Source organism: Mauremys mutica, chromosome 14 (assembly GCF_020497125.1).
Source record: "Mauremys mutica isolate MM-2020 ecotype Southern chromosome 14, ASM2049712v1, whole genome shotgun sequence".
NCBI lineage: Eukaryota > Metazoa > Chordata > Testudines > Geoemydidae > Mauremys > Mauremys mutica.
The window spans coordinates 10,289,419-10,313,880 of NC_059085.1; the positions used below are offsets into that span (position 1 = coordinate 10,289,419).

General features: G+C 50.4%; 1 protein-coding gene across 1 annotated transcript; it reads right to left on the bottom strand.

The window, feature by feature from the left end:
• Positions 1-1,536: 1,536 nt before the first annotated feature.
• Positions 1,537-13,622, bottom strand: LOC123349340 (cell surface A33 antigen-like). The gene is made up of 4 exons (XM_044987315.1): positions 13,578-13,622; positions 12,124-12,214; positions 6,161-6,493; positions 1,537-1,895 (listed from the first exon to the last, which is right to left on the bottom strand). The coding sequence occupies exons 1-4, from the start codon at positions 13,578-13,580 to the stop codon at positions 1,537-1,539; spliced, it is 786 nt and encodes a 261-aa protein (XP_044843250.1). The 5' UTR covers positions 13,581-13,622.
• Between the last annotated feature and the right edge of the window lie 10,840 nt (positions 13,623-24,462).

Genomic DNA, 24,462 nt, shown 5'->3' on the forward strand with positions numbered 1-24,462 from the left:
CTTCCCAATGCTTGGAACTGGCACCAGATTGCAGCACTAACTAGAACCTTCACCTCCTCCACAAAACAGTAATTCTGTTGACAACTGCTGAACATCTGTATTTACACAAGCATCAGGTTCAGCTGTGGGTGTCAGTTAAATGCATTTTAAAAACCTACTCTAAATGCTCCACTGCACACACACTTCCCCCTCTTGGGAGAGGATGAGAGAGAGAATGGACCACACCTGGCAGGTGTTAGTCACATGGCTTGATGCGTGGCTGAAAGCTGCTCAAGCCCAGATTTTTTTAAAGGTATTTACACATTGCAGTGCTGAATGGAGCAAAGTCTACGTGACTTAGCAGCCTACATTTCATTTTCAACAGTGACTTAGTGCCCCATTGACTGCCAGTGAGAGAGGCTCCTAAGTCGCTTACGCCTTCCAGTGCTGAGTGGAGCAATGCTTAAATACCTTTGCAAATCTGGGCCTCAGATACTATGCTGATAAGGGCAGTAAAAGAACCTAGCATATATACTAGTTCATAAGCCGAATTTTTTTAGTAAAAAGGGAAGCACCAGAGAAGGGGGTCGGCTTACGAACAGGTATAGAGAGGGAGAGGTGGGACACAGCCCCTCCCCCCAACAGAGGGAGCAAGGAGAGGCAGCAGAGCCAGAAGGGCAGAGGCGGGGCCAGAGTCTCTCCGCTTCTGGCCACGCTGCTCTCCCCCCAGCCTCTGAAGCAGCTGCAGCTCCGGGGCTGGCAGGCTGCAGTCGTGCTGCTTGGCCTCACCCCCCAGAGCAGGCTGCAGCCGTGCCCCGCCCGGCCCCCTGGAGCACGCTGCGGCCATGCCACCCGGCCCAGCCGCTGGAACATGCTGCGGCTGCACCGCCCAGTGTGGCCCACCGGAGCAGGCTGCAGCCGCGCTGCCCAGCCTGCCAGAGCAGCTCCAGCCAGGTCAGAGACATCCTCCCCAGATAAGGTGGGAAGGGATGGGATGGGGAGAGCGTGGGGGTCCTGGGTTAGGGGTGGGTCATGTGGGTGGTGGTCACAGGGGTTACTCCCCCAACTTCTAGCTTCCCCCCCCCAAAAAAAAATGTCCTTACGAGTTGCTGTCCCGGCCCATCAGGGTAAGCAGCTGGCGCTCTGGGACACTCTGTTTACTTAGGTTACCTCCGTGCCTGCGGATGCTCGAGGTGAACAAACCATCTCGGACCACCAGTGGCTTATCCTGATGGTCTGGGAGCCAAAGTATGCTGACCCCTGAATTATAGGGTCGGCTTATGAATGGGTTATAAATTTTTTCCATTTTTACTTATGCATCTTGGGGGTGGGGGTCACCTTATAAGCCAGTTTATTTATGATTGAGTATATATGATATGTAGAAAGGAGGAACAGATTCTCAGGTGCACCAAGTGTTGCTCCAGATGCCTTTTATGCCCTGCCCAGGAGTGCCGGGGCTATGGATTGCCAAGCCTGGCACAGACTAAGCACTGCTCTCAGCACGGCTTTCCCTGCTCCTGCTCCATTGCTCTGTAGGAAGCTGATAGTATCTGGATCTCATAGTAGGAAGCACGTATGAGGCTGCTGACACTTACTGATGGTCACCTGGGTTCCAGCTCCTGACACAGAGAGGTTCCTTGCTGTGATCCCCACCTCACACACGTAGGTTCCTGTATTAGATGAATTCACATTCTTCAAAGTGAGAGAGGCAAACCCATTGGCCAAATGCAGCGTTGTGATCACCTCGCTCTCCTTCACCAGCTCTTGCTTTAGTTCCTCGGTCCCATAGTTATACCATCGCACATACATGGTGCTGTGGTTATTGACTGTCTTGAATGTACAATTCATGGTAAGTTCTGAGCCTTCTAAATCACTGACACTGGTTGGAGTTTGATTCACCATCAGGTCTGTAATTTCTGCAGAAAGAAAAACACAGATGATGGCACCTTCATTGAGAAATTGTTGCATGTGCCAGCAGACAAGGGCAGATGTACAAAATGAATCTCTCCAGCCCTGCTGTTTAGTTTCCCCTGCTTGTTAAGAGTTTAATCTGATGTTCTTTCGTTTGGCCCCATATAGAGCTCTTTCGTGCATGTCAAGTCTTTTCTGCTGTGTTTAGTGAGCAGGTAACCCCAGAAGCTTCAGTCTAGACAAACCCCCTCCAACAATGTGACTTCTTACCCGAACCTTGTGTACGCCTGACGCCTGCCAAATTCCTCACATTCAAAACCTTCTTGAGACCTATTTCCCTCCACCAGCCCAATGCAGGGCAAGAGAGAGGGTGGCCAATTCTCCTTCATTACAGAAAAATGGGATTCACTGAAGGACGTGGAATGGGCAGTTCTGAGACATGATGCACTTCTGCTGGCAATGGCAGAGGAGTGAGGATCAGGTGCAACCGTTACTCTGGGCAGGGCTGTGCTTACAGCATAGCGAGAGAGTGTCAGCAAGTCTTTAGCACTGGTTTTACTGCTGGAAACTTCAGCACCTCCAGGGCCAGGCGGCAGCTGAGCAGGGGTTTGAGGATCTTCATGGCCCCCAGATGTTGGATTGAAGGGCCTAAAGCCCTGTGTGGTCTCACCCAGTCTGGCCATTCTTATGTCCCATGACCCCCAGCTCAGGGAGTCAAGTCTCAGGGCAGATGGGTTCCCCACTCTGTGGCAGTGCCAGGTCTCTAGGGGCTCTTGCTGTCTGCTAGGCTCCCTGTCCGAGCCAGGGCTCCCGGCGCTTCCAGTGTCCCTGCCATGGAGCTGAAAGCCTGGTAGTTCCAGGACCAGCTTCCAGGGGTGCAGCTCTGGGGTAGCTCTGCCATGCAGACTGCCCTGGGCTGGAGATCCCAGGGCTCCTAGAGGCCTGGGTCAGTGACTCCCCAGGCTGCTCTGCTCCTCAGCAGGCAGCTGGTAACTGGCGTCTGGGACTCTGGAAGCCCTCGGGTCCCTGGCCCTGGTGCAGTCCTTGTCCGTCTGGGTTTGGAATGAAGCCAGTTCTGAAATAACGAAACGTCTCACAAACTGAAACCACCAGCTCTAGTGTACAGGGCCTAGTGCAGTGGGCCCAACATGTTGGTTGAGGCCTCTGAGCACTATTGCAAAGCAAAACTTAATAATAACCTATTACTGAGCAAACAACTTCATCGTGACTCTGCTCAACCCGTTGTGGGTTTGGGTTGGACTATTCGGGGGCTAAACTAGAGGGATGCCCACGTCTTGTTGATTCGGTGGGTCAAGCACATTGCATGCACCAGGGACTCTTTGCATCCCTCTGTCCCCACAAGGTCCTTGGGTGCCACCTCCCATCCCCCTCCATTTCAGGGACTCCCTAACCCCCACCCTTGTGCCAGGAGCTCTGTGTGTGTCCCATTTCTTCCCCCCCATGCTACAGTCCCCAATTCTGCCCCAAGCCAGGAGCTCTCTGTGCCCTAATTCTCTCCCTTTCCACCCTTCCAGGGCCCCCATTCTCCCTGCATGCTCAGGGCTTTGGCTGTACCCTCATTCCAGCATTGTCCCCAGATCAGGTCCCCCATCCTCCCCATGCCAGGGGCTCCGTGAGCCTTCCCCTCCTCCCTTCCCCACTGTTATTAGTTCTCCTCTTTCTGCCTGGGACAGCCAGAGTGTCAGCATGTTACACTCTACTGGGGGAAGGAGCAGAGATGAGAGAGGAATGTTTTTCTACTGGAAAGTGTTAATTGGTGCTACAAACTGGTTCTTTGAGTTAGACAGTTGCAGAGCTGGCTTTGCTCCAAGCTGTTACTCTGCTAAACAGGGAGCAGGCACTGCATGTGTCCCCCACTTTTCCCCTTTGGGTTTTCTGATTCCCCCAATATCAACAGAGTTCTGCCCAGTGATGCCTTCAATACTCCCAGAAATTTTGGAAGTGATGGGCTGTGGTGTTCCAAATTATTGTCACAGACAAAGAGAAACGCCATCACGTTGAGTGCACTGTAGCTGTGTCAGTTCCCGGATATTAGAGAGACAAGGTGGGTGAGGTAATATCTATTATTGGACCAACTTCTGTTGGTGAGAGGGATGAGCTTTCGAGCTCCATAGAGCTCATCCTCAGGTCTGTGAGACGTACTCCCAGCACCACAACACAATACAATGCTTAAACTACCACACAGATTTCCACCACAAATTCAACATTAAATTCACCCATTAAACTCTCTGGGGAACACTCCCACACTAGCATCAACTTCCTGGACACCACCCTCCGCTTCGACAATGGAACCCTACAGACAACCCTAGACAAGAAACCCACAGATCACCACACCTCATGTCATAAACCCAGTAACCATGCCAAACAACTAAGATATCTGTAATCATAGACTTTAAGGTCAGAAGAGACCATTATGATCATCTAGTCTGACCTCCTGCACAACACAGGCTACAGAATCTCACCCACTCACTCCTGTAACAAACCTGTGTCTGAGCCATTGAAGTCCTCAAATCGTGGTTTAAAGACTTTAAGGTGCAGAGAATCCTCCAGCAAGTGACCCTTGCCCCATGCTGCAGAGGAAGGCGAAAAAACCCCCAGGGACTCTGCCAATCTGCCCTGGAGGAAAATTCCTTCCCGACCCCAAATATGGTGATCAGTTAAACCCTGAGCTTGTGGGCAAGACTCACCAGCCAGCACCCAGGCATTCAGATAGCTCAGAATACGCTCCTAGGAGGCAGTCTGGGATACACACCTTAACACACTCAAAACTGCCTGCACCAAACAAGGACATTCTACTAGAGAAGTAGATTGCATCATGGAGTGGCCTGTCCAAATACCCTGAGAGAACATGCTTGAATTCAGAAATAAAACCTCCTCTGACTGCACATCAATTGCTACCTACCACACTACACTGGAACCCCTACGGGGTATCATCAAACAGCTATGACCCATACTCCATGGGGACCACATCCTGAAACACGTCTTTCCTGATCCCCCACTTCTGACCTTCAAACAACCCCCCAGCCTCTCCAAGGGCATCATCAGAAGCAAGCTGCCCACAGACCAGGACACACCAACTCAAAGCAGCACCAGATCCTGCCAGAACAACAGATGCAAAATCTGCAGACATAGATCCACTGCTACAATGATCAACACTCCCCACAACTCACCTTTCAAGATCCACGGATCCTACACAAGCCTATCACAACCTGTGGGGTACCTCACCCAGCGCACTAAATGCCCCAATAACAACGATGTGGGTGAAACCAGACAATCGCTGTGCTCTTGAATGAACTCACACAGGGAAATGATAAAAGACAAAACCACCCTGTCTCCTGTGGGGAACACGTCTCACAGGTCAGGTACAGAGTGGTCCTCATCCTCAAAGGAAGCCTGCACAACGCTTTCAAAAGACGAGCCTGGGAGCTTAAATTCGTAACTCTGCTAGACTCTAAAAATCATGGACTGAACAGAGACACTGGATTTATGGCTTATTACAACAATCTGTAACCCCCTAACCCCCTTTTTTTGTCCTATGACTGCAGAAGTGTTAACGGGCCACCCTGCCTTGAATGGTCCCTTGAAATAGGTGTTAACTACTTATGCTAAACCGGCTGTTGTACCTTGTATTTACCGGTGACACTCTGAGTAAGGGCACATCTGTACTTAAAATACTGCATCAGCCCAGCTGCACCACTGTCCACACAGGAGGTTCGGTCGGTGTAACGAAGTAGGTCGCTCGGAGGTGTGGATTGTTCACACCTGGGAGCAAAGTAGTTATGGCGACATAGGTCTGTAGTGTAGATGAGATCTAAGTTTCCAAGAGCTGAAGAAGAGCCCTGTGTAAGCTGGAAAGCTTGTCTCTCTTTCTCTCTTACCAACAGAAGTTGGTCCAGTGGAAGATATTCCCTCACCCACCTTGTCTCTGAAGTTGCGTGAAAGGGCTCACAGGCTTAGCCAGTTAGAAACCACCCCTCACACCCCATCTCAAAACAGTTGTTGAATATCTGGGGCTTGACCCTGCATTCCTTGTGCAGCCAACCCCCCCACAGAAATCAGTGCAATGCAGGATCAGGACCATTGTGTGTACCACAGAATGTGCCCCAGTTTTGCCCACAGCTCTGCCCTTTACACTTTGTGCTGCTCCACCTCCCCCAGCACCACCTGCCCCAGCTCCCTGGAACCAGGCCAGTGTCCTGAGCTCCCCCGAAGGAGTTTGTAGAACAGAGAAGGAAATGCTGGTATTTACCATCAATGGTCACTTGGGTTCCAGTCCCAGGATATGTCCCATCTTTTCTCCCAACCCCACATACGTAGGTTCCAGAATCAGTGATGTCGGCTTTCTTCACAGTGAGGGAAAGAGACCTCTTTTCTGTATCTGCTGAGAATATGATTCGATCTGTTACATTGTTCACCTTGGCTGTTACATTGTTTCTGGTTTTATTCCATTCAATAAACCACTTGATTGAATTATTGCTTGTGTTGAATGTACACTCGATGGTGAACTCTGACCCTTCCTTTGCACGGATAGAAGGGGGTGTCTGATTCACCACAATGACAGCAGCAGTATTTTCTGCAGCTCCTGAAACACAAAGTTCAGTGTCACTTTATGAAATTCTTGCAACAGGAGGAAGAATTAAATCAAACAAAATTGTTTGCAAATGATCCACTGCAGAATGTTTCCATTTCTCTACAAGGAAGCCAAGTGCACGAGCAGGAACTCCCTGCTGCAGGTCACGGCATGAAGTTCAGAGCGGTGAGTGGGGAGGGCTCAGACTGGGCAGTTTGCACAGGCCCTGCTGGCACTGTTAGCCGGCCTGCCCCACTGGCTCCAGCCTGCCGTACGGGCTCCAGGGGCCTCTCCCTAAGTGCCAGCCAGAGAGCACTGGGTGGCTCCTAGGGGTCTAGAGAGAAGTCCAGATGCAGGGAATTGGGCCTGCAGGCCCCACAGTGGAATGTCTGCTCCAGGGAGGCAAATCTCAACAGCAATGGGCCAACCAAAGACTTGTGGGGGGTCAAAGAAGGGCGACAGAGATGGGAGGCACAAGACAAAAGGAAGGTGGCAGGACGAGAAAGCAGGGGAGAGGGATAGAAAATTGTAGGGGCCTAAGGAAAGGGGAAGTAAAATAGACAAAAAGGGAAATTGATGTGAGGAAAACACGAGATGGAAGGAAAAGACAATGATCATCGTTGTTGTTATTTATACTTATTCCCACTGCACCTCGAGTCCTCAGCCACTAGTCCAGCCCCGTGTGTCAGGCCCGGTACGTACTGTCAGAGCCCGTCCCTGCCCTGAGGAGCTCACTGGCTCAGGGTGGGAGAAGACCAAGAGATGCTGTAGAGGGGGAGTTTCCTTATTCCCTAGGCACAGGGTCCCCACCAGTCTCTTCCCAGTAGGGGGGGCTGAGATGGGCCAGACAGAAAATTGGGGGGCTGAGCCCCCCATTGCCACAAGGCTCCACCCCTCTTTGTAGCCCTTCTCCATGGCCAAGTCAGAGGCCGGGATCGGGCAGTGGAGGTGTTGGCTGCTGACAGGGGCTGTTCTCAGGTACCCCAGTCCTCTGCCCAGGTGTATTTCTCTGCTGCTGCTGGAGCTGGGGGCCTCCCAGCAGCCTCTGCTCTCTCCACTCTGCCTTCAGAGCTGAGCAGCTGGAGAGTGGCAGCTGCTGCAACAGGGCTAAGACAAATTTTGGGGTGGTTAGAGCCCCTGAAAGCGCTGCCCCCGCCTGTGCACTAGACCCCACTGCCTGCCCCCAATATTATTATTATTTTTTATTAAGCAGTGCTGCTAACCAGCACAACACTCTACAGAACAAAGAGCAGGACGATGTATTTCTGTCTTATTCCATGAGTGCAGGGGATGAAATACTTTCTATTCCATCAGTATAGGCAGGATGTAAACTAGAAATGTTACAGGTAAACTTTTTTTATTCTGCAGGACTGGATAACTTGCACCCAAAAGCATATAAACGAGTTGGCCGAGGAGCTTGCTGAACCGTTTCATTTTTAATAACTCTTTGCACAATGGGGATTTTCCAGAGAAGAGGAACAAAAGCTAATGTTGTGCCAGTATTTTAAAAGGGTAAACAGGGTGACCTGGAAAACTAACAGCTGGTTAGTCTGAGTTTAATCCCAGGCAAGCAAACTTGATATATTTTTTGATGATGAATTTGGTTGATAAAGGTAACTGTCGACATAATACACTTAGGGCTTGTACACACTACCACTTACTGACCTAAGCACTGGTGTGGACAGTGCTATGTCAGCGGAAGAGCTTCTCCCACAGACACAGCTGCTGCCTCTCATGGAGGTGTATTTATAGTGCCAATGGGAGAGTGCTCTCCCGTCGGCATAGAGCATCTTCACCACACACGCGACACTGGCGCAGCAACATCGAGTGTAGACTAACCCTTAGACTTCTCTAAGGCCTCTGATATTCTGATTTTGTATGGTGCTGTTTTTTAATCAACATAGAATATAGAAATGTAGGACTGGAAAGGACCTAGTCCAGTCCCCTGCTCTCATGGCAGGGCTAAGTACATCTGTATTGAATGGTATAGAATCATCGAAGCACAGGACTGGAAGGGACTTCAATAGAATAGGTCACCTACTCCAGTGCTCTGCCCTCAAGGCAGGACTAAGTAATAACCAGACCAGCCCTGGCAGGTGCTTGTCCAGCCTGCTCTTAAAAATCCCCAGTGAACTTTTTCCAACCTATAGTATATCCAACCTATACTGCCCTTGCTGTAATTTAAGCCCATTGCTTCTTGTTCTATCCCCAGAGGTTAAGGACGACAATTATTCTCCCTCCTCCTTGTAACAATCTTTTATGTACTTGAAAACTGTTATCATGTCCCCCCTCAGTCTTCTCTTGTCCAAACTAAACAAAGCCAATATTTTTCAATCTTCCCTCATAGGTCATGTTTTCTAAACCTTTAATCATTTTTTGTTGCTCTTCTCTGGACTTTCTCTAGTTTGTCCACATCTTTCCTGAAATGCAGTGCCCAGAACTGGACACAATACTCCAGTTGAGGCCTAATCAGCTCGGAGTAGAGCAGAAGAATGACTTCTCGTGTCTTGCTTACAACACTCCTGCTAATACATCCCAGAATATTTGTGCTTTTTTTTGCAACAATGTTACACTGTTGACTCATATTTAGTTGGTAATCCACTATGACACCCAGATCCCTTTCTGCAGTGCTCCTTCCTAGGCAGTCATTTCCCATTTTGTATGTGTGCAACTGATTGTTCCTTCCTATGTGTCCTTACTGAATTTCATCCTATTTCTCCAGTTCGTCCACATCAGTTTGAATTTTGATCCTATTCTCCAAAGCATGTGCAACCCCTCCGAGCTTGGTATCATCTGCAAACTGTATAAGTGTACTCTCTATGCCATTATTTAAATTGTTGTTGAAAATATTGAACAGAACTGATCCCTGTGAGACCCCACTTAATATGGTCTTGTACCTTGACTATGAACAACTGATAATAACTACTCTCTGGGAATCTTGCATCCGACGAAGTGGGAATTCACCCACAAAAGCTCATGCTCCAATATGTCAGTTAGTCTATCAGGTGCCACAGGAATCTTTGCTGCTTTTACAGATCCAGACTAACACGGCTACCCCTCTGATATTCTCTGGGAATGGTTTTCCAATCAGTTATGCACCCGCCTTCTAGTAGCTTCATCTAGGTTGAATTTCCCTAGTTTGTTTATGAGAAGGTCTTGCGAGACAATATCAAAAGCCTTACTAAAGCCCAGAGATACCACATCTACTGCTTCTCCCCATTCACAAGTCTTGCTAACCTGTCAAAGAAAGCTATTAGGTTGGTTTGACATGATTTGTTCTTGGCAAATCCATGCTGACTGTTACTTATCACCTTATTATCTTCTAGGTATTTGCAAACTGATTGCTTAATTATTTGCTCCATTATCTTTCTGGAAACTGAAGTTAAACTGATTGGCCTGTAATTCCCCAAATTGTCCTTATTTCCCTTTTCATAGATGGGCACTAGATTTGCCCTTTTCCAGTCCTCTGGAATCCCTCCCCTCTTCCATGACTTTTTGAAGATAATCGCCAATGGCTCAGATACCTCCCCAGTCAGGTCTTTGAGTATTCTAGGATGTATTTCATCAGACCCTGGTGACTTGAAGACATCTAACTTAGATAAGAAATTTTTAACTTGTTCTTTCCCTATTTTAGCCTCAGATCCTTCCTCATTTTCACTGGCATTCACTTTGTGAGACGTCCAATCCCTACTAACCTTTTTGGTGAAAACTGAAACAAAAAAGTCATCTAGCACTTCTGCCATTTCCACACTTTCTGTTACTGTTCCCCGCCCTCCCGTCCCCATTGAATAATGGGCCTACCCTGTCCTTGGTCACCTTCTTGCTTCTAATGTGATTTAGCTCAAAGAAGTTCTGGGCTTGAATTACTAAGCGAGATTCTGTGTCCTGTGTTATGGAGAAGGTCAGTGTAGATGTTCATAATGATCCCTGCCAGTCCTTAAAATCTATGAAAGCCAGAAACACAGGCCATTATTCTGCTGCACCTTGTGCAGTCAATTATACTGTGCAAAGTGTGTGTAAAATAAAGCAATTCTGCTTTGTTTCCTTTGCACAGGTGCAAGTGATGACACAAGATGCAGGCGGAGGAGGGAAGGGGCGGTCAGGTGCACAGTCTTAAAGAGAGACCATCCATTTTCACGAGCATGTTAGACTCAAGGTTCTTTTCTCCTTCCATTACCAGCCTCTGCTTCTACAGGGAATCGATGTCACGTCCACTAAGAGACTATAAGTCATATCCAAAATATCTAGAGTTCAGAGTTTGCCTGCCATCCCTAAATTCTCGAGGGATGCACTGCACAGCTGTCCTCCTGCTCTGCAGATTCAACTGTGCAGTCTTCCCTCTGAACCAGAGATGCAGACTGTTTACTCAAAGAATCAACATGGAGACAGTCCTGTCCCAACACCATTTTGTCCCCGACAAGCTGGTTAAGCTTATAGGGCTGTTTAAACTCCCTAACAATTTTTATTCCACCTGAAATCTCCTCAAAGCTCCCCACCATGGATTTTTTCAAAGCAAATTCAGTGGATTCATTTTCATTTGAAACACTTTGGCCACTAGGCACCAACACACATTCCTCAGAAGAGAGACTGTTTACTATTAACAATGGTCCTTATGAGCCCATGGAAACAATTCCTTTTTGCCCCTACTAGGCACAACTACTGACTTTTTACAGACTTCAAAGACTTCTTCTGTCTGCTCTACAAACAGAAAAGAGCTGGAGAAACAGTCCCCTTTAACAGACAAAGGGCTTGGGATAGCCTTTCCCTTGTCCCAGCACACATGGCTGTTCAGGGACCATTGCTTGGAGATTGGGGTATCTCCCTTCATAGGAAAGTCATTACCCTTAACATACACAGGAACATTTCCTTCACTGTCACAATTCTCCACACTGGTAACAGGTAAGGTCCAGGGATACTCACATTCCACTAACCTGGCCTTCCCAGACTGTCCAGTTAGACAGAGTTCCAACTGGAACCTTTAGGCCCGACTGGGAGGCAAATTGATAATAGTCAGAGCAGGGACACCTACAGTTAAGGATGCCGAAAGGTTTCCATTCTAACCCTTGGCTTTTCAGTTGCTGAGAATTTTCCAACATTTTTGCTTATTGGGCTATTGCTTATCTGTGCAAAGGGGAAATTTGGGGGAAAGATTAAGTTTTGATGATGAGAAATGTGAAGAAACACACTTTTCCCAGGATCAAACAAAAATTCAGTGCAATGTTTTCTTTAAAACCCCTGAAGCCAAAACACTTTGAGATTAACCGCCTCTGCAGCTGGTACCTCCGGGGCCTTTAAATTTTCATTTAAAGGGCCCGGGTATTTAAAGGACCTGCCTCTTTTGGTTGAGGCCACACCCCCAGCTGAGGACTCTGGCGTACCGGTAAGTCCTTTAAGTTACTTTCACCCCTAGATCCAGACATTCCCAGTGCAGTCAGCAGGCCCAGGGAGGCACTTGCAGAGGAGAGACCTGGCCTGGACCATGCCTGTGCAGAGGAGTTCATCAGCCCCTGGCCTGGGCGGAGCAGGAGTAACTGATGGTACCACAACACCACTCCCCTCCCAGGGCTTTCCCAGGGATAGTCTGTGAATTCTCCCCTGGCAGGGTCAGCGGCAGGCCACCAAAGAGCTGCAGGAAGACTCACCCCAGCTAATGGCGGCAAAGCACAGGAGTCGGGCGCCATTCCAGCCACATCCCCAAGCCCTTGGTCTGGAGCAGAGTCCTCCGGCGCTGCCCTGGGGGTCAGAAAAACATGTCCATAAACCCCTCTGTGCTTCCCAGCAGGCAGCTCCAGGCATATTGGACACACTGAGCTGACACAGACACGATCTCTGATTAGTTCCTGTAGACCGGGGCTGTGAGAGGCAGCGTGTGGGTGTAAAACACAGTGCAGAACCCTCTGGCATCTTCCCAACAGGGGCTGAGCCCAGCCTTGCCCAGAGATCTGGGGGAACGGAGGGGGGCTCTGAACCGGTTAGGCTAGGGTGGTGGTGTGGCAAGGGCTGCAGTGCTGGCTGCTCCTCTCAGCCGGGTCTCAGCTTCCCGGGGGTGGCTGGCTGGCTCCCATCTCCACTTTCTCAACCAATCCTCATGCTGGGGTTGCTGCTATTCTCTTCCCAGTGACCCCACAAAGCCCGGCTGTCCCAGCCACCTGGCTGGAATTGGGGGCCCCAGGGAGCCATTGGCAGCATTCAGTAAAGTCATTAGTGTAGGAGCTCTGGAGGGACGGCAGAAAGGAAGGGAAGGGGAAAGCGGGGAAGAGGCCCCCCCCATGCAGTTTTTAACCTTTAGCTCTGCTTCCCAGGTCAGGCTCTGGAGCTGATGTGCAGGGGATATTCATGGGTGTGCTGGGGGAGAGAGAGCCTCCCAGCCCAGGTGACTGGGTGAAAGCCCAATTGCACAGCAGTGGGAGTGGGGGCTCTCCTTATCCGCTCAGGGCTGGGCTGGGGGGTGGGGAGGGGTTCTCTCCCTGGCCACTCAGGGCTGGGTGTGGGTGCATGAGGGGGCTCTCCTCAGCTCAGGGCTGGGCAGTGGTGGGGCTCCCTTGGCAACTCAAGGCTGGGTGATGGGGGCAGGAGGGGGCTCCCCTGACAGCTCAGGACTGGCCAGTGGGGTGGGGGGCTCCCCTGACAGCTCAGGGCTGGGTGGTGGGGTGGGGTGGCTCCCCTGACAGCTCAGGGCTGGGCAGTGGGGGGGGGGGCTCCCCTGACAGCTCAGGGCTGGGCAGTGGGGCTCTGCTGGTTGAAGCTGGGTGGTCTCATTTCAATTAATCTTGGAGAGTTGAGCACAGGACAGAACTCAACCCCCCTCACCACCTGGAGTTTCCTTCTGCAGGGGTCTGTGGGGCACTGTCAGGGCATCGTCCCTGTTGCTCGTGCAGGGTCCTGCTCTGGGGGCCATTTGGGGTCTCTGTTCCTGGCACTGTCCCCTGTCCCCACACTCAGAGGTGTCTGGGGCGGTGGGTGGGGGCTGTTGCTAAGGAGCCAGCTTGTAGCTCTCCCTTGTGAGCAGCAGCTCCTCTGCCTGCCTCACTCCTCCCTAAACACTGCCCAGGTGAAGCCAGCCACGTCCCCGGGTAGAAGAAGGTGCTAGACCTACCATCTCCAGTGCGAGCTGCCAGCCTCCACTCTCCTCCCCTCTCGCTCAATCTCTGGACCGGAGACGACATAAACCGTCCCTCTGCTTGGCTGTGTCTTGCAGCACTTCCTTCTCAGCGTGCAGAACCTCACTGCATCCCTTCCCTGTTCCTCCCCCCACTCCAAGTCACAGCTTGAGGGGTCATTGGGCCAGATAGAGCGTGACTGTGAAGCCTGGTGGGTAGGGACTGAACTGGGAGGTGGGAAATCCAGGGCCCAGTCCCCCTGCTCCAGTGATTTGGTGTTGATCCAGCTTACGACAGCTGAAACCGAGGGCTCCTCCATCAGACTATCCCTTAGCCCAGTGGTTAGGAAACCTGTCCTGGGAGGTGGGAGACCCTTGTGCAAATCCTTTCTCCCCCACAAGCAAATGGAGGAATTGAACCTGGCGCTTAAGTCTGGGGTTTAGCTGCCTGTGATTTTCTTGGGGTACCCAGGACTGTGAGTCACCCTGTAGCCAGAGGGAGCCTTGCTGCTGTGGCTGGGGTTAGCTCCCTAACCCCCCAGCCCGTCAGCCACTCAAGCACTCTCCTAGGGTTAAGCTGGCCCTTCTGCCTCACAGGTGCACCCCAGTCCCCTTGAAGCAATCCCCTGTGATATCCAGCCCCTGATGCTGCTACTCCCAGAAAGCCCAGAGCCTCTGACCGCAAAGGAGTAACATATCCCACTTTATCAGTTTCACCTGAAATCATTGCTCCTGTGAACCACACAGCACCTGTAGTGAAACAAGAGAAGGTTTATTTAAGAGAGAATACAGAGTCCACTAGAAACAAGAGAGCAGTTGAAACCAGTGGTTACAATACAAAACAAAATCATAAAATGCAGACTAGGGCCACATTTATCAATAGTTCCCTTTCCTAGCTGGCAAAATAATTCCCCCCCCCCACAAGTTCAGTCTGTTGCGGAATTCGCTAGTGTCACAGGAAGCAGGCTCCAAACGTTCATGAAACACCCCTATTCAGCAAGATGTTTCCTCAGTGAATGGATTCAGGGGGCCTCTCCCCTTCAGTGTTACACTGAAAACGTCTTTTGTTTCTATTCCCAGGCAGGATGATCCCTTGTCTGTTGCAAGGTTCCTTTTTTTCTGCCAAGTGGTTTCGATGGTTTGCAATTGTCTCGGAGGGTTTGCCATTGAAAGTCTTGGGATGTAGCAAGACTAGACAACTGAGCCTGACATTACATCATTGGCTAACCAGGGAGAGACCAATCAGTTGAGATGAGCTATCATCAGCAGGACTAAAATAACTTTTGAAGTGATAATCAAGATGGCCCATAGAAGATGTGAGGATACTTAACATGGGGAAATAGATTCAATTAGTCATCCCAGGAAACCTGCCTTGCCCGCTGCAGGGCCCTTCTCTCCACCTAGCCAGCAGGGGCACCATTTCAGATTTTGGTAAGTGGAGGCAACTTGAATTGTGATTCCAGGGGCTACTTAGGCACTCTAATTCCTATATAAAAGAAAGGAAATTAAATAAATATTAGATCCACTCAGCTCTAATACTAACATGTTATGACATCTTGTGGCAAGTCACTTAAGGGAGACAGGTTAGGTTTAAAATGTTAATGTTTGTTAGTACTTTGTTACTAACTCTGTGGAGCGAGCGACCCCGTCAGGACTCCTGGGCTCTATCTCAGCTCTGGGAGGGGAGTGGAATCTAGTGGGGGCAGCTACACCTGGATTCTATATAAAAACGGCCACACTGGGTCAGACCAATGGTTCCATCTAGCCCAGTGTCATGTCCTCTGACAGTGGTCAATGCCAGGTGCCCCAGAGGGAATGAACAGAACAGGTGACCCAGTGATCCATCCCCTGTCACCCACTCCCAGCTTCTGGCAAACAGAGGCTAGGGCCATGCAGAACATGGGGTTGCATCCTTCCCACTCTGGCTAATAGCCATTGATGGACCTGTCCTCCAGGAACTTCTCTAGTTCTTTTTGGAACCTTGTTATAGTTTTGGCCTTCACAACATCCCTTTGCAAAGAGTTCCACAGGTTGACTATGAAGCAATACTTTCTTTTGTTTGTTTTAAATCTGCTGCCTATAATTTCATTGGGTGGCCCCTAGTTTCTATGTTATCTGAAGAAATATATAACATTTCCTTATTCAATGTTCATGATTTTCAACCCCCCTAGTCGTCTCTTTTCCAAGCTGAAAAGTCCCAGTCTTTTTAATCTCTCCTCATAGGGAAGGTGTTCCATACCCCTAATCATTTCTGTTGCCCTTTCCAAATCTAATGTGTCTTTTTTGAGCTGGCATGACCAAATTCACACAGTATTCAAGATGTGGGCAGACCATCGATTTAGATTGAGGCAATATGATATTTTCTGTCTTATTATCTATCCCTTTCTTAATAATTCCCAATATTCTGTTAGCTTTTTGGATTGCTGCTGCACACTGAATGGATGTTTTCAGAGAACTATCCACAATGACTCCACGATCTCTTTCTTGAGTGGTAACAGCTAATTTAGACCCCATCGTTTTGTATTTAGAGTTGGGATTATATTTTCCGATGTGCGTTACTTTGCATTTGTCAACATTGAATTTCATCTGCTATTAGGGTGACCAGATGTCCCGATTTTATAAGGACAGTCACCATTTTGGGGTCTTTTTCTTATAGAGGCTCCTATTGCCCTCCACCCCCATCTCGATTTTTCACACTTGCTGCCTGGTCACCCTCTGTAAGAGGTTGTGTCTGGCCGGACTGACCAGTGGAGCTGGTTGTGACTGTCACAGGTCAGCACTATCTGGCTGTATTCTGTGTGTTAATGAAGGGGCTGATTGATACCTGTCTATGGAGGAAGAGCCTGTTGGACCCACCAAGGATAAAGCAGTGCAGCTGGTCAGAGCAGCCAGTAGGGAAACGATGCTGCTGCTGGCAGAACTGGTGAAGAAATAGCATTCACCTTGACAGGGCTGTTGGGGGATTCAAATTCGGATCTGTTCACCTGCTGGGGAAGGAGAGCAGCTGGTTCCGTCTGCCAGGATGGAAGCAAGGAAGTGAGTTGTACCTTCTCAGAGGAAAGCACTGGAGACTGGCAAATAGTGGGACACAGACTGTACCTCAGGGTGTGACTGGGGCAGGTGTGTAACCATAGCGACCAGTGGGTCCTTTCCCATCCTGGTCCTTGCTCGCATGCACAGGGCCAAACTGATCGCCATGGTTGGGGTCAGGAAGGAATTTTCCTCCAGGGCAGATTGGCCAGAGACCCTGGAGGCAGGGCCGGCTCCAGGCACCAGCTGAGCAAGCTGGTGCTTGGGGTGGCATATTCTATGGGGCGGCATTCCGCCCAATCCTAGGGCAGCACGGCCGTGTTTTTTGTTTTTTGTTTTTTTTGGTTTGCCGCTCCAGCCGCCCTGTAGCGGGTGGCAGTGCGTAGGAGGGACGCGCCCTGCAGCAAACTGGGCAGGGCAGCCCCTGGTTTTCCCTCTCCGCCGACTGGAGTGGAGCGGAGCCCTCCCGGCAGGCGGCACAGTGGTCAGGATCGCGGGACAAGCGCCCCGCTGAAGCCCTGGCTGCCCCCCGGCTCCCTCCCCTTCCTCCCCGCTAGACTGGGTGCAGCACAGGGAGTCCCCCTGCACCCTGGCTCTGGCTGCCCGGCAGGGTTTTTTTGTTGTTTTTTCCCCCTTGATTTGCCGCTCCGGCCATGCCCCAGGTTTTTTGTTTTGTTTTCTTTCCCTGCTTTGCCACTCCGGCTGTGATGCAGGTCCCTCCTCCCTACCCCCGCTTTGCTGCTCCGGCCCCGCCACAGGTTTTTCTTTTGTTTTGTTTTTTTTCCCGTTCCTGCTTTGCCGCTCCAGCCATGCCCCAGGTTTTTTTGTTTTGTTTTGTTTTCTTTCCCTGCTTTGGTGCTCCAGCTGCGCTGCAGGTCCCTCCCCCCTGCTGCTCCGGCCGTGCCCCAGGTTTTTTTGTTTGGTCGGTTTTTTCCCCTCCTGCTTTGCCGCTCTGCTCCCCCCCCTCCCCCCCCACACACACACTTCTTTTTTTTTTTTGCTTGGGGTGGCAAAAAAGCCAGAGCCGGCCCTGCTTGGAGGTTTTTCGCCTTCCTCTGGGGCATCGAGCAGGGACCAGCCCTTAGAGCCACTTAGAAACAGACAATAAAAAACAATAGAAAGTGAAATCTGTCACCTTTCATCATTGCCTCTGTGCTTCTTTAAAAAACAGCTGTTCTCCCCTCCCCCGTACACATGACCCTTCCCCATGAGCAGTGTGTCACCCTTCCCCTCCTGCAATCATTGCAGCTCTCCCCACTTGTCTCTCTTGGTTTCTCTCCCTGTATTTATTCTATTTCCTCTTCCATCCCCCCTTTCCTGGGGCTATTTCCAGCAGATCTTTTCTTTTTTTTGTGTTTTTCTTTTTTCTGCTGTCTTTTCTATCTTTTCTCTCCATTTACTTCCTGCAATGGGGCAGACTAGGCCCAGAGGGCCCCTCCTGGAGGCCTCAGGGTCCTGCCACATCCGTCCCAGGAAAGGAGCAGCGGAGCTAAGTCTTCCGAGCAGCCTAGAGAGACCGTACAGGGTGTGACCAATCAGGGAATGGCTGCAGTAAGCAGCCAATCAGGGCGCAGGAGGGCCATATAAAAGGAGTTTCAGCTGCAGTTAGAAGAGTGTAGAGGGGATCTTGACTGGCCAAAGGGAATGGCTGCACCATGGACAACTCAGTGCTGGCTGGCAGTGAGGAAGAGCTGCTGGGTCTGAACCTGGAAGATCTCTGAGGTAAGGGTGAAGTATTGGTGAAGGCTGGGGCTGTGGGGAAGTGGCCCAGGGACGTATCTGTGGTGTGTGGCTGCTGTTCTTAGGATCCATGGGGTGGGACCTGGAGTAGTGGGTGGGCCTGGGTCCTCTCCCCTCCCATAGGCCACTGGGGAACTGGGCTTACAGTTGAACTGTGATTGACACACCCCCCCCCAAGGGGGAACAGAATGGCTAAGAGGACCAGCTGGGGCCAGAAGAGACCCAGTGGGTGAAAATGATTCCCTCCAGGGAGGGAGGACTTCCTGGGGGTGTGGCCTGATACTATTTGAAATCTGCAGACACACTTGACCAGGGGGTGCCCATGAGAGGTGGGTGTCCCCCTGTTATACTTTCCCTTCCCTCTTTCCCTTGCTGGTCTCTGGTTGTCTCCCCTTCTGGCCCAAAGCTTCCCAATCTCCTGCCCTGCTCCCTGGCTGTTTCTAATCAGCTCCAGGTGGTAACAAAGAAGGAAAATCAGATTCAGATACTGTAGGAAGGAGTCTTCTAAAAAACACCTGTAGTAAAGGGATATTGACAAGCTCCCCACCAGGTGAAATGCCCCATGGTGCAGAGAGCTGGGCCAAGGCCTGTGCCCCAGGTGAACTTGCAAACCAGGGTTTAGCTCCTCACTGCTCACACACAGGCTGAGTTGTGCCCTGCACTGTAATGCAGAGGGGTGGCATTTCCCCTGGGTCTCTGTTACCCCCATCAGACCCTACTGCAGTCAAACCCAGCCCTGTCCCTCAGACCCACTCAGAGGAAAGCTGGGTGAATGTGCCCAGCTGTGATGGGGAAGGAGCACAGGGTAAAGTTCTAGCCCCACTGAAGTCAGTGGGGACGTTGCCATTGACTCCCATAGTGCTGGGATTTCACCCACAGCCTCGCTGATCACAGGTCAAACAGAAGCATGGACACTCCTCTCAGTTCAATGCACATGGTTGGTGTTTGTGTTAACCAAGAGATGAGCTGCTGTCAGAGTGACCTGCAGCTGGGAATGCCGGCAAAGTCTGACTGGGGGACTGGATGGGGCAGTCAGCCAGGATCACATGACTGCAGGTGCTATGGAGGTGGAGAGGGAGGTTGAGTCAGGTGCTTATCTAGGGGTGAGGTAGGTTAGATCATGTCCAAATCCCACTGCCATTTGTCCTGCCTGCTCAGTAATGTTCTCTGCCTGTTCCCATAAAGGTTCACAGGCAGGCTCTACCCATTCTTCCCCTAGTTGTTTCTGTGTCACCAATTCCCCATTGTCTTCCTGCCCAGATTTTCCTTTCCTTACAGCCAATGGGAAAGTTATAAACAAGGGAATATTGCAGCAGGACCTCTGTGGAGAGTTTGCTGGATGTGACCTAGTGAGCATCGTATGAGTGCAAGGCAGCAAAAAACCCACCAACATCCCCAGCAGCTGTAGACAATAGACTACCCTGAACATGAGAAGTAGGGCATGGTCCTGTGGCTCCAGTTAACCACCAACCTTCTCAGAGGCTGCTGGTGGAGGTCTAGGGCCTATGTCAGACCCCACTGACACCACTGCTGGAAGCAAAAGCTGTGCTAAAGAGCTGCAGAGTACTAGCAGAGTGGCAGGAGCTGTACTAAAGACAGCATCAGATCAGTGTCTGGCCAAGTCACTCCTTGGAAAAGAATATGCTGACTTTGGGGAAGCTTGGTGACCTCATGAGGAAATAGGACAATAAATAGGTGGTGGTGATGATGATGATGATGATTAAATACTACTGCAGTCCTGTTTAAAAGAATTGCTCCATTCTCTGGCTTCTGTGCCACACTCTTTCCCCCTGCCCTCCCTCCCCCCAAAAATAAATCCTGTGGTGGTCGATGTCACCCTGGCCCACCAGGCAGTCACTGGTGATGCTGGGAATTTTTTCACACAAAAAACTCTGCGGAAAACTGTTTTTGTTCTTTCTCTTTGACACATTTTTAAGTGGACACTCTGACAAAAAGGAAACTTTTTCAAACAAGCAATCTTCTGTATGAAATGTCTTGATGGGGAAATGGGAGTGAGCTTTGAAATGCTGCAAGCTGAGGAGCTTGCAGTAGCTATGGCTGTTTTAACAGGGGATGGCTTTAATTATGTCAATGATTAATAAGATCAGTACAGTATCCCTTGTGCTGTTGCATTTTAACTGTTTTTATGCTGTTTCTCAATTTTTTAATTGTGATTGTCCAGCACAGTTTAGTACTAAAAATGCAAACTAAAATTGGGGAATGTTCTCACTTGTGAGATAAAAACACTGGTTTGCTGTTAACTATTTCATTGCTGAGCATTTTAATGTAGACATTCTCAATTTGGTACAGAAATAACACTTCTGTTAAGATGCACTGAGCAGTTCACATCTCTGAGCTGTTTCTGCCTGTCTGCAGGCTCAGGATGACAGCTCTGCAGTAGGAAGGGCTTCTTTACAATAGCTGGAGACCCTGCTGGGAAGAGAAGTGACCCACTGAGCTGCCTTAAGGAGTCTTCAGTGGCTGGTCAAGCTGTGATCTCAGCTGCCCGGCCCTTGCACGTGAGAACTTCCCTGGAGAGAACAGAAGCACTTGTGGCACCTTGGAGACTGGTGAGCGATTTCAAGGAAGTTCAGTTTGGGGAGAACCAAAGCAGAAACTTCCAGCTTCCAGGCTTCCCTCAGGGAAGGGCCTTGTCAATTCTTGTGAGCCCTTCCCCCACCTATCCCCACTATAGTGATCTCAGCTGTACGGGTGCTGGCCCCTCACCAGAGTTCACTTCCCTCCACTGCAGCTTCAGCCAAGATCCCCCTCAATGCTGCCTCTTGCTGGGAAGTCTCCTCCGTGCCCCCTCTTTGCAAAGCCCTCTGTGGAGAGGGTGACAGGACCCCTGAGCGGAGTTCTTGCCTCCAGGTAGGAGCCTTGTTCCCCTCAGTCTTGCTCTCTCCGTTCAGTGACATTATCTGACCAACTTGGGGCTCGTGTACAGTCCTGCTGAGGACCCAAAAGGTCATGGAGGGTTTCAGGTAGAAAGCTTGGGCAGTGAGTTCTCCAGCTGTACTTGCCCTGTCCGCTGCTCTTTCCCCTGTTCACCAATGGATGGTGGCAATGAGCCATGTAACATCTGTGGTTCAGGCTGCCAGGCTCACACATTGCCTGGGCTGTGAGCTCTGCTACCAGCTCCAGAGTTCCAGTACCATGGTGACTGACACTCGTAAAACACAGACAAGGTGGGTGAGGCAGGTAATCTCTTACTGAACCAGGTTTCCTGCTTTCAGGCGCCACAGAGCTCCTCAGGTCACAAGAAGCTCAAAAGCTTGTCTCTTCCACCATCAGAACTTGGTTCAGTAAAAGAGATTACCTCACACATCTTCTGTGCCTCCTCCTGGGACCAACACAGCTACAACTCTCCTGAACTGGGCAAGTTAGATTCTGTTACAGTGGCTGGATTGGTGCATAGAGGCTGAAAGAAAATTGTACAGGGACTTTGGGGCTAGACCTGGTCAGAAAATATTAAATATTTTCCACAAACTTTTAAAGGAATAAATGACCTTTTCTGTGAATTCTTTGGGTTTTTATTTAAAGTCCCTAAACTTTTCAGTTTTCAAAAACTGAATTTTTTGGCTCTCCTGCAAATCATTTTAAATGCAACACCTCACTAACATTGTTTACAAAATAACTTTCATTGGAAAATTTTTGAACAAAGTTTGACCAGCTCCACTGGAGATCAGGGTTCTCTCCTGCCTCATTTGAGCACTGGACCACTTGCAGCTTGGTGCTTGGTCTATTGTGAGGTCACTGGACCAGATCCACCAAGATATTTAGTCTCAATTCCTAGGGATTTCCACAGGAGTTTGGGGCCTAAATACCTCTTGAGGATACAGACTGTCCCACTCTGATTCTTCAGACCTCCAAAGTGCTCTGCCAAAACCAGGGTAAAAAAAATCTGCTATTTCAAGAGTGAAATACAAGCAAGAAAAACCTTGTCCCAGGACACAAACCCTATTCTTTCTCTGTTCAAGTGAGCTCACAATGCCCCAGCGATGTAGGACAGTGCAGTTAATCCTAGGTAACAGGCTGGGAAATGGACAGTGTTAAGGCTGATGGGAGAAAAGGACATTGTATCTCCAGTAACTTATCAGTATCTTAAAATGCAGGAGCCTGGTTCCAGTGTCCGTCATGGGAGGCAGTGATCTGCCAGCAACAATTCTGCCTGTGGTCAAAGGCGACAGCTATTAAATGCCCAGTGATGTTATGGGCTGAAGTGTCACCACTTTGAACCTGGAAACTGCTCCCCTCCCCTGTGGTTGTTACATCCCAGCAGCAATCACAGGCCAGGGGTTAACTGACTTGGGCTCTAAGGTTGGCCAGTCAGAGTGATGTGACCCCCCCCCCAGAAGCTATTGAAGGGAGGCTGACACAGCCCAAGTAGGAGGGGAGTTTTAGCAACAAGCAGGCTGTGGAGCAGAGACCCTGGAGGACTTTGCAGCACAAATGACATTTGTGGCTGCTGCTGGTGGTACCTCTTGTGGGGGGAGAGGCAGAAGTGATGGGCTTTCCCTGTGCTGAATTCAGGAAGGAGCAGTGACTGGCCAATAAAAAGGGCTATTAGTTGAATTTCCAAAATGTCTCTGAAAAACCAGTTCTGTCCTGTCTCCAGAGGACCCTGCTTAATACTTGTGAAGTTTATTCAGGGCTCATGAAAAGGGGCTCCCTGACCCAGGCGGAGCTCAGGGCTCTGTAGGGAGGAGGGTGTATGGGGACCCAGGTGGAACCTCCAGGGCCAAGATGAAAGCCGTGATCCTCTGCAGAACAGGAAATGGGACACCTGTTTTATGGTTCCCGTCCTGAGGACTGGAGATGCCCCTGAGTGACTGGAGTCTGCAGGATAGAGTTACTGATGGTTCAATGACAGAAGGAGCAGCTGTCGGCAGAACATCAGGCCACGGGGGAGGAGAGGGGTGGTCAGATCCTGATGGTCAGGAGCTTTAGGGAGAGCTAGAGACACTGTGCGGAGACCTGGAAACCCTGGAGAAGATGAAATTCTATAGACTGACCACTGACTGGCATTCAGGAGTGTGGGGCACTTGGGGAACATGGCTATAGGACTATGATATATGGAGTCTGTTCTGGATTGGTGGTGAGAGCAGTCCAGAGGGGGGCCTCACACGTAATGGAAAGGCAGGTTTTTCTGAAGGGGGGTGTATGTCACTCAGTGGCTGGCACCAGGAATTGAAGTAGGTCCCACACCCCTGTTGGACAAATGAAGGGGGCCAGGCAGCACCTGGGGCTCTCAGAGCCAGAGGGCAATTCCTGAGAGGGAGGGGCTATGAGGAGGATGGGGTAGGAAATGGCAGGAAGCATCTGCCAGAGTCCCCTGAGATGCAGAAAGAGTTTCTCAGCTCAATCTTGATTAGTTCTAGTTTGGGACTAACCTGTGTCAGAGCCTGGGTGTGGCAGTGAGCCCTTGGCAAGCCGGGGAGGAGCCTGGCCATGCAACGGTTCCTGCTTCCTTCTTTCCAAGGAGTCTCATGTAGCCCTAGGCTGTGAGAGATGCTGCCTTCAATCCGATCTCCCCTCCCCTGCTGGGGTCTCCATCACTCTCCCGACTCGTGTCACTTTCCCTCTGTCACTGGCCACATGGAACCAGTGGGAGCTGCAGGTGCCCAGCCTCTGTCTGTCCTGTGTCTTTGTGCCATCAGCCCCACTCTCTGGTGTCTGGTGTTTGACCCTGGCTAACGCTTGGGGATGCAGTGTGTGTGTGGAAGCTGGATGCACAGTTAAGCTCTGCCCCTCTCCATGTAGGTGGGGCTGTGATCACCAGTCACATGTTAGGATGTGGGGTTTTAACTGGTGGTTTTATACTCCTGCAGCCAGCTCCTCCTAGGCAGGGTGTGTACAGCCCGTGGTGCAGTGTTCAGGCCAGGCTGAGATGGGCCGGAACCATCCCTCCACCTCTCTATGATCTCGTGGCAGGGGTGGGGTGGGGAAGGGTTACAAGAAAATAAACCCCTGATCTGACCTTCCGCCCCACTACCCTTGGTTTGGGTTCATTTTGCCAAATAGAAGCTGAAATGAGGAGATTGTTGCAAAACCAGGACCACGGCCTTCCCCATTTTGCTCTTCTCTAGTGTTAGGTCCCCTCCTGCACCAC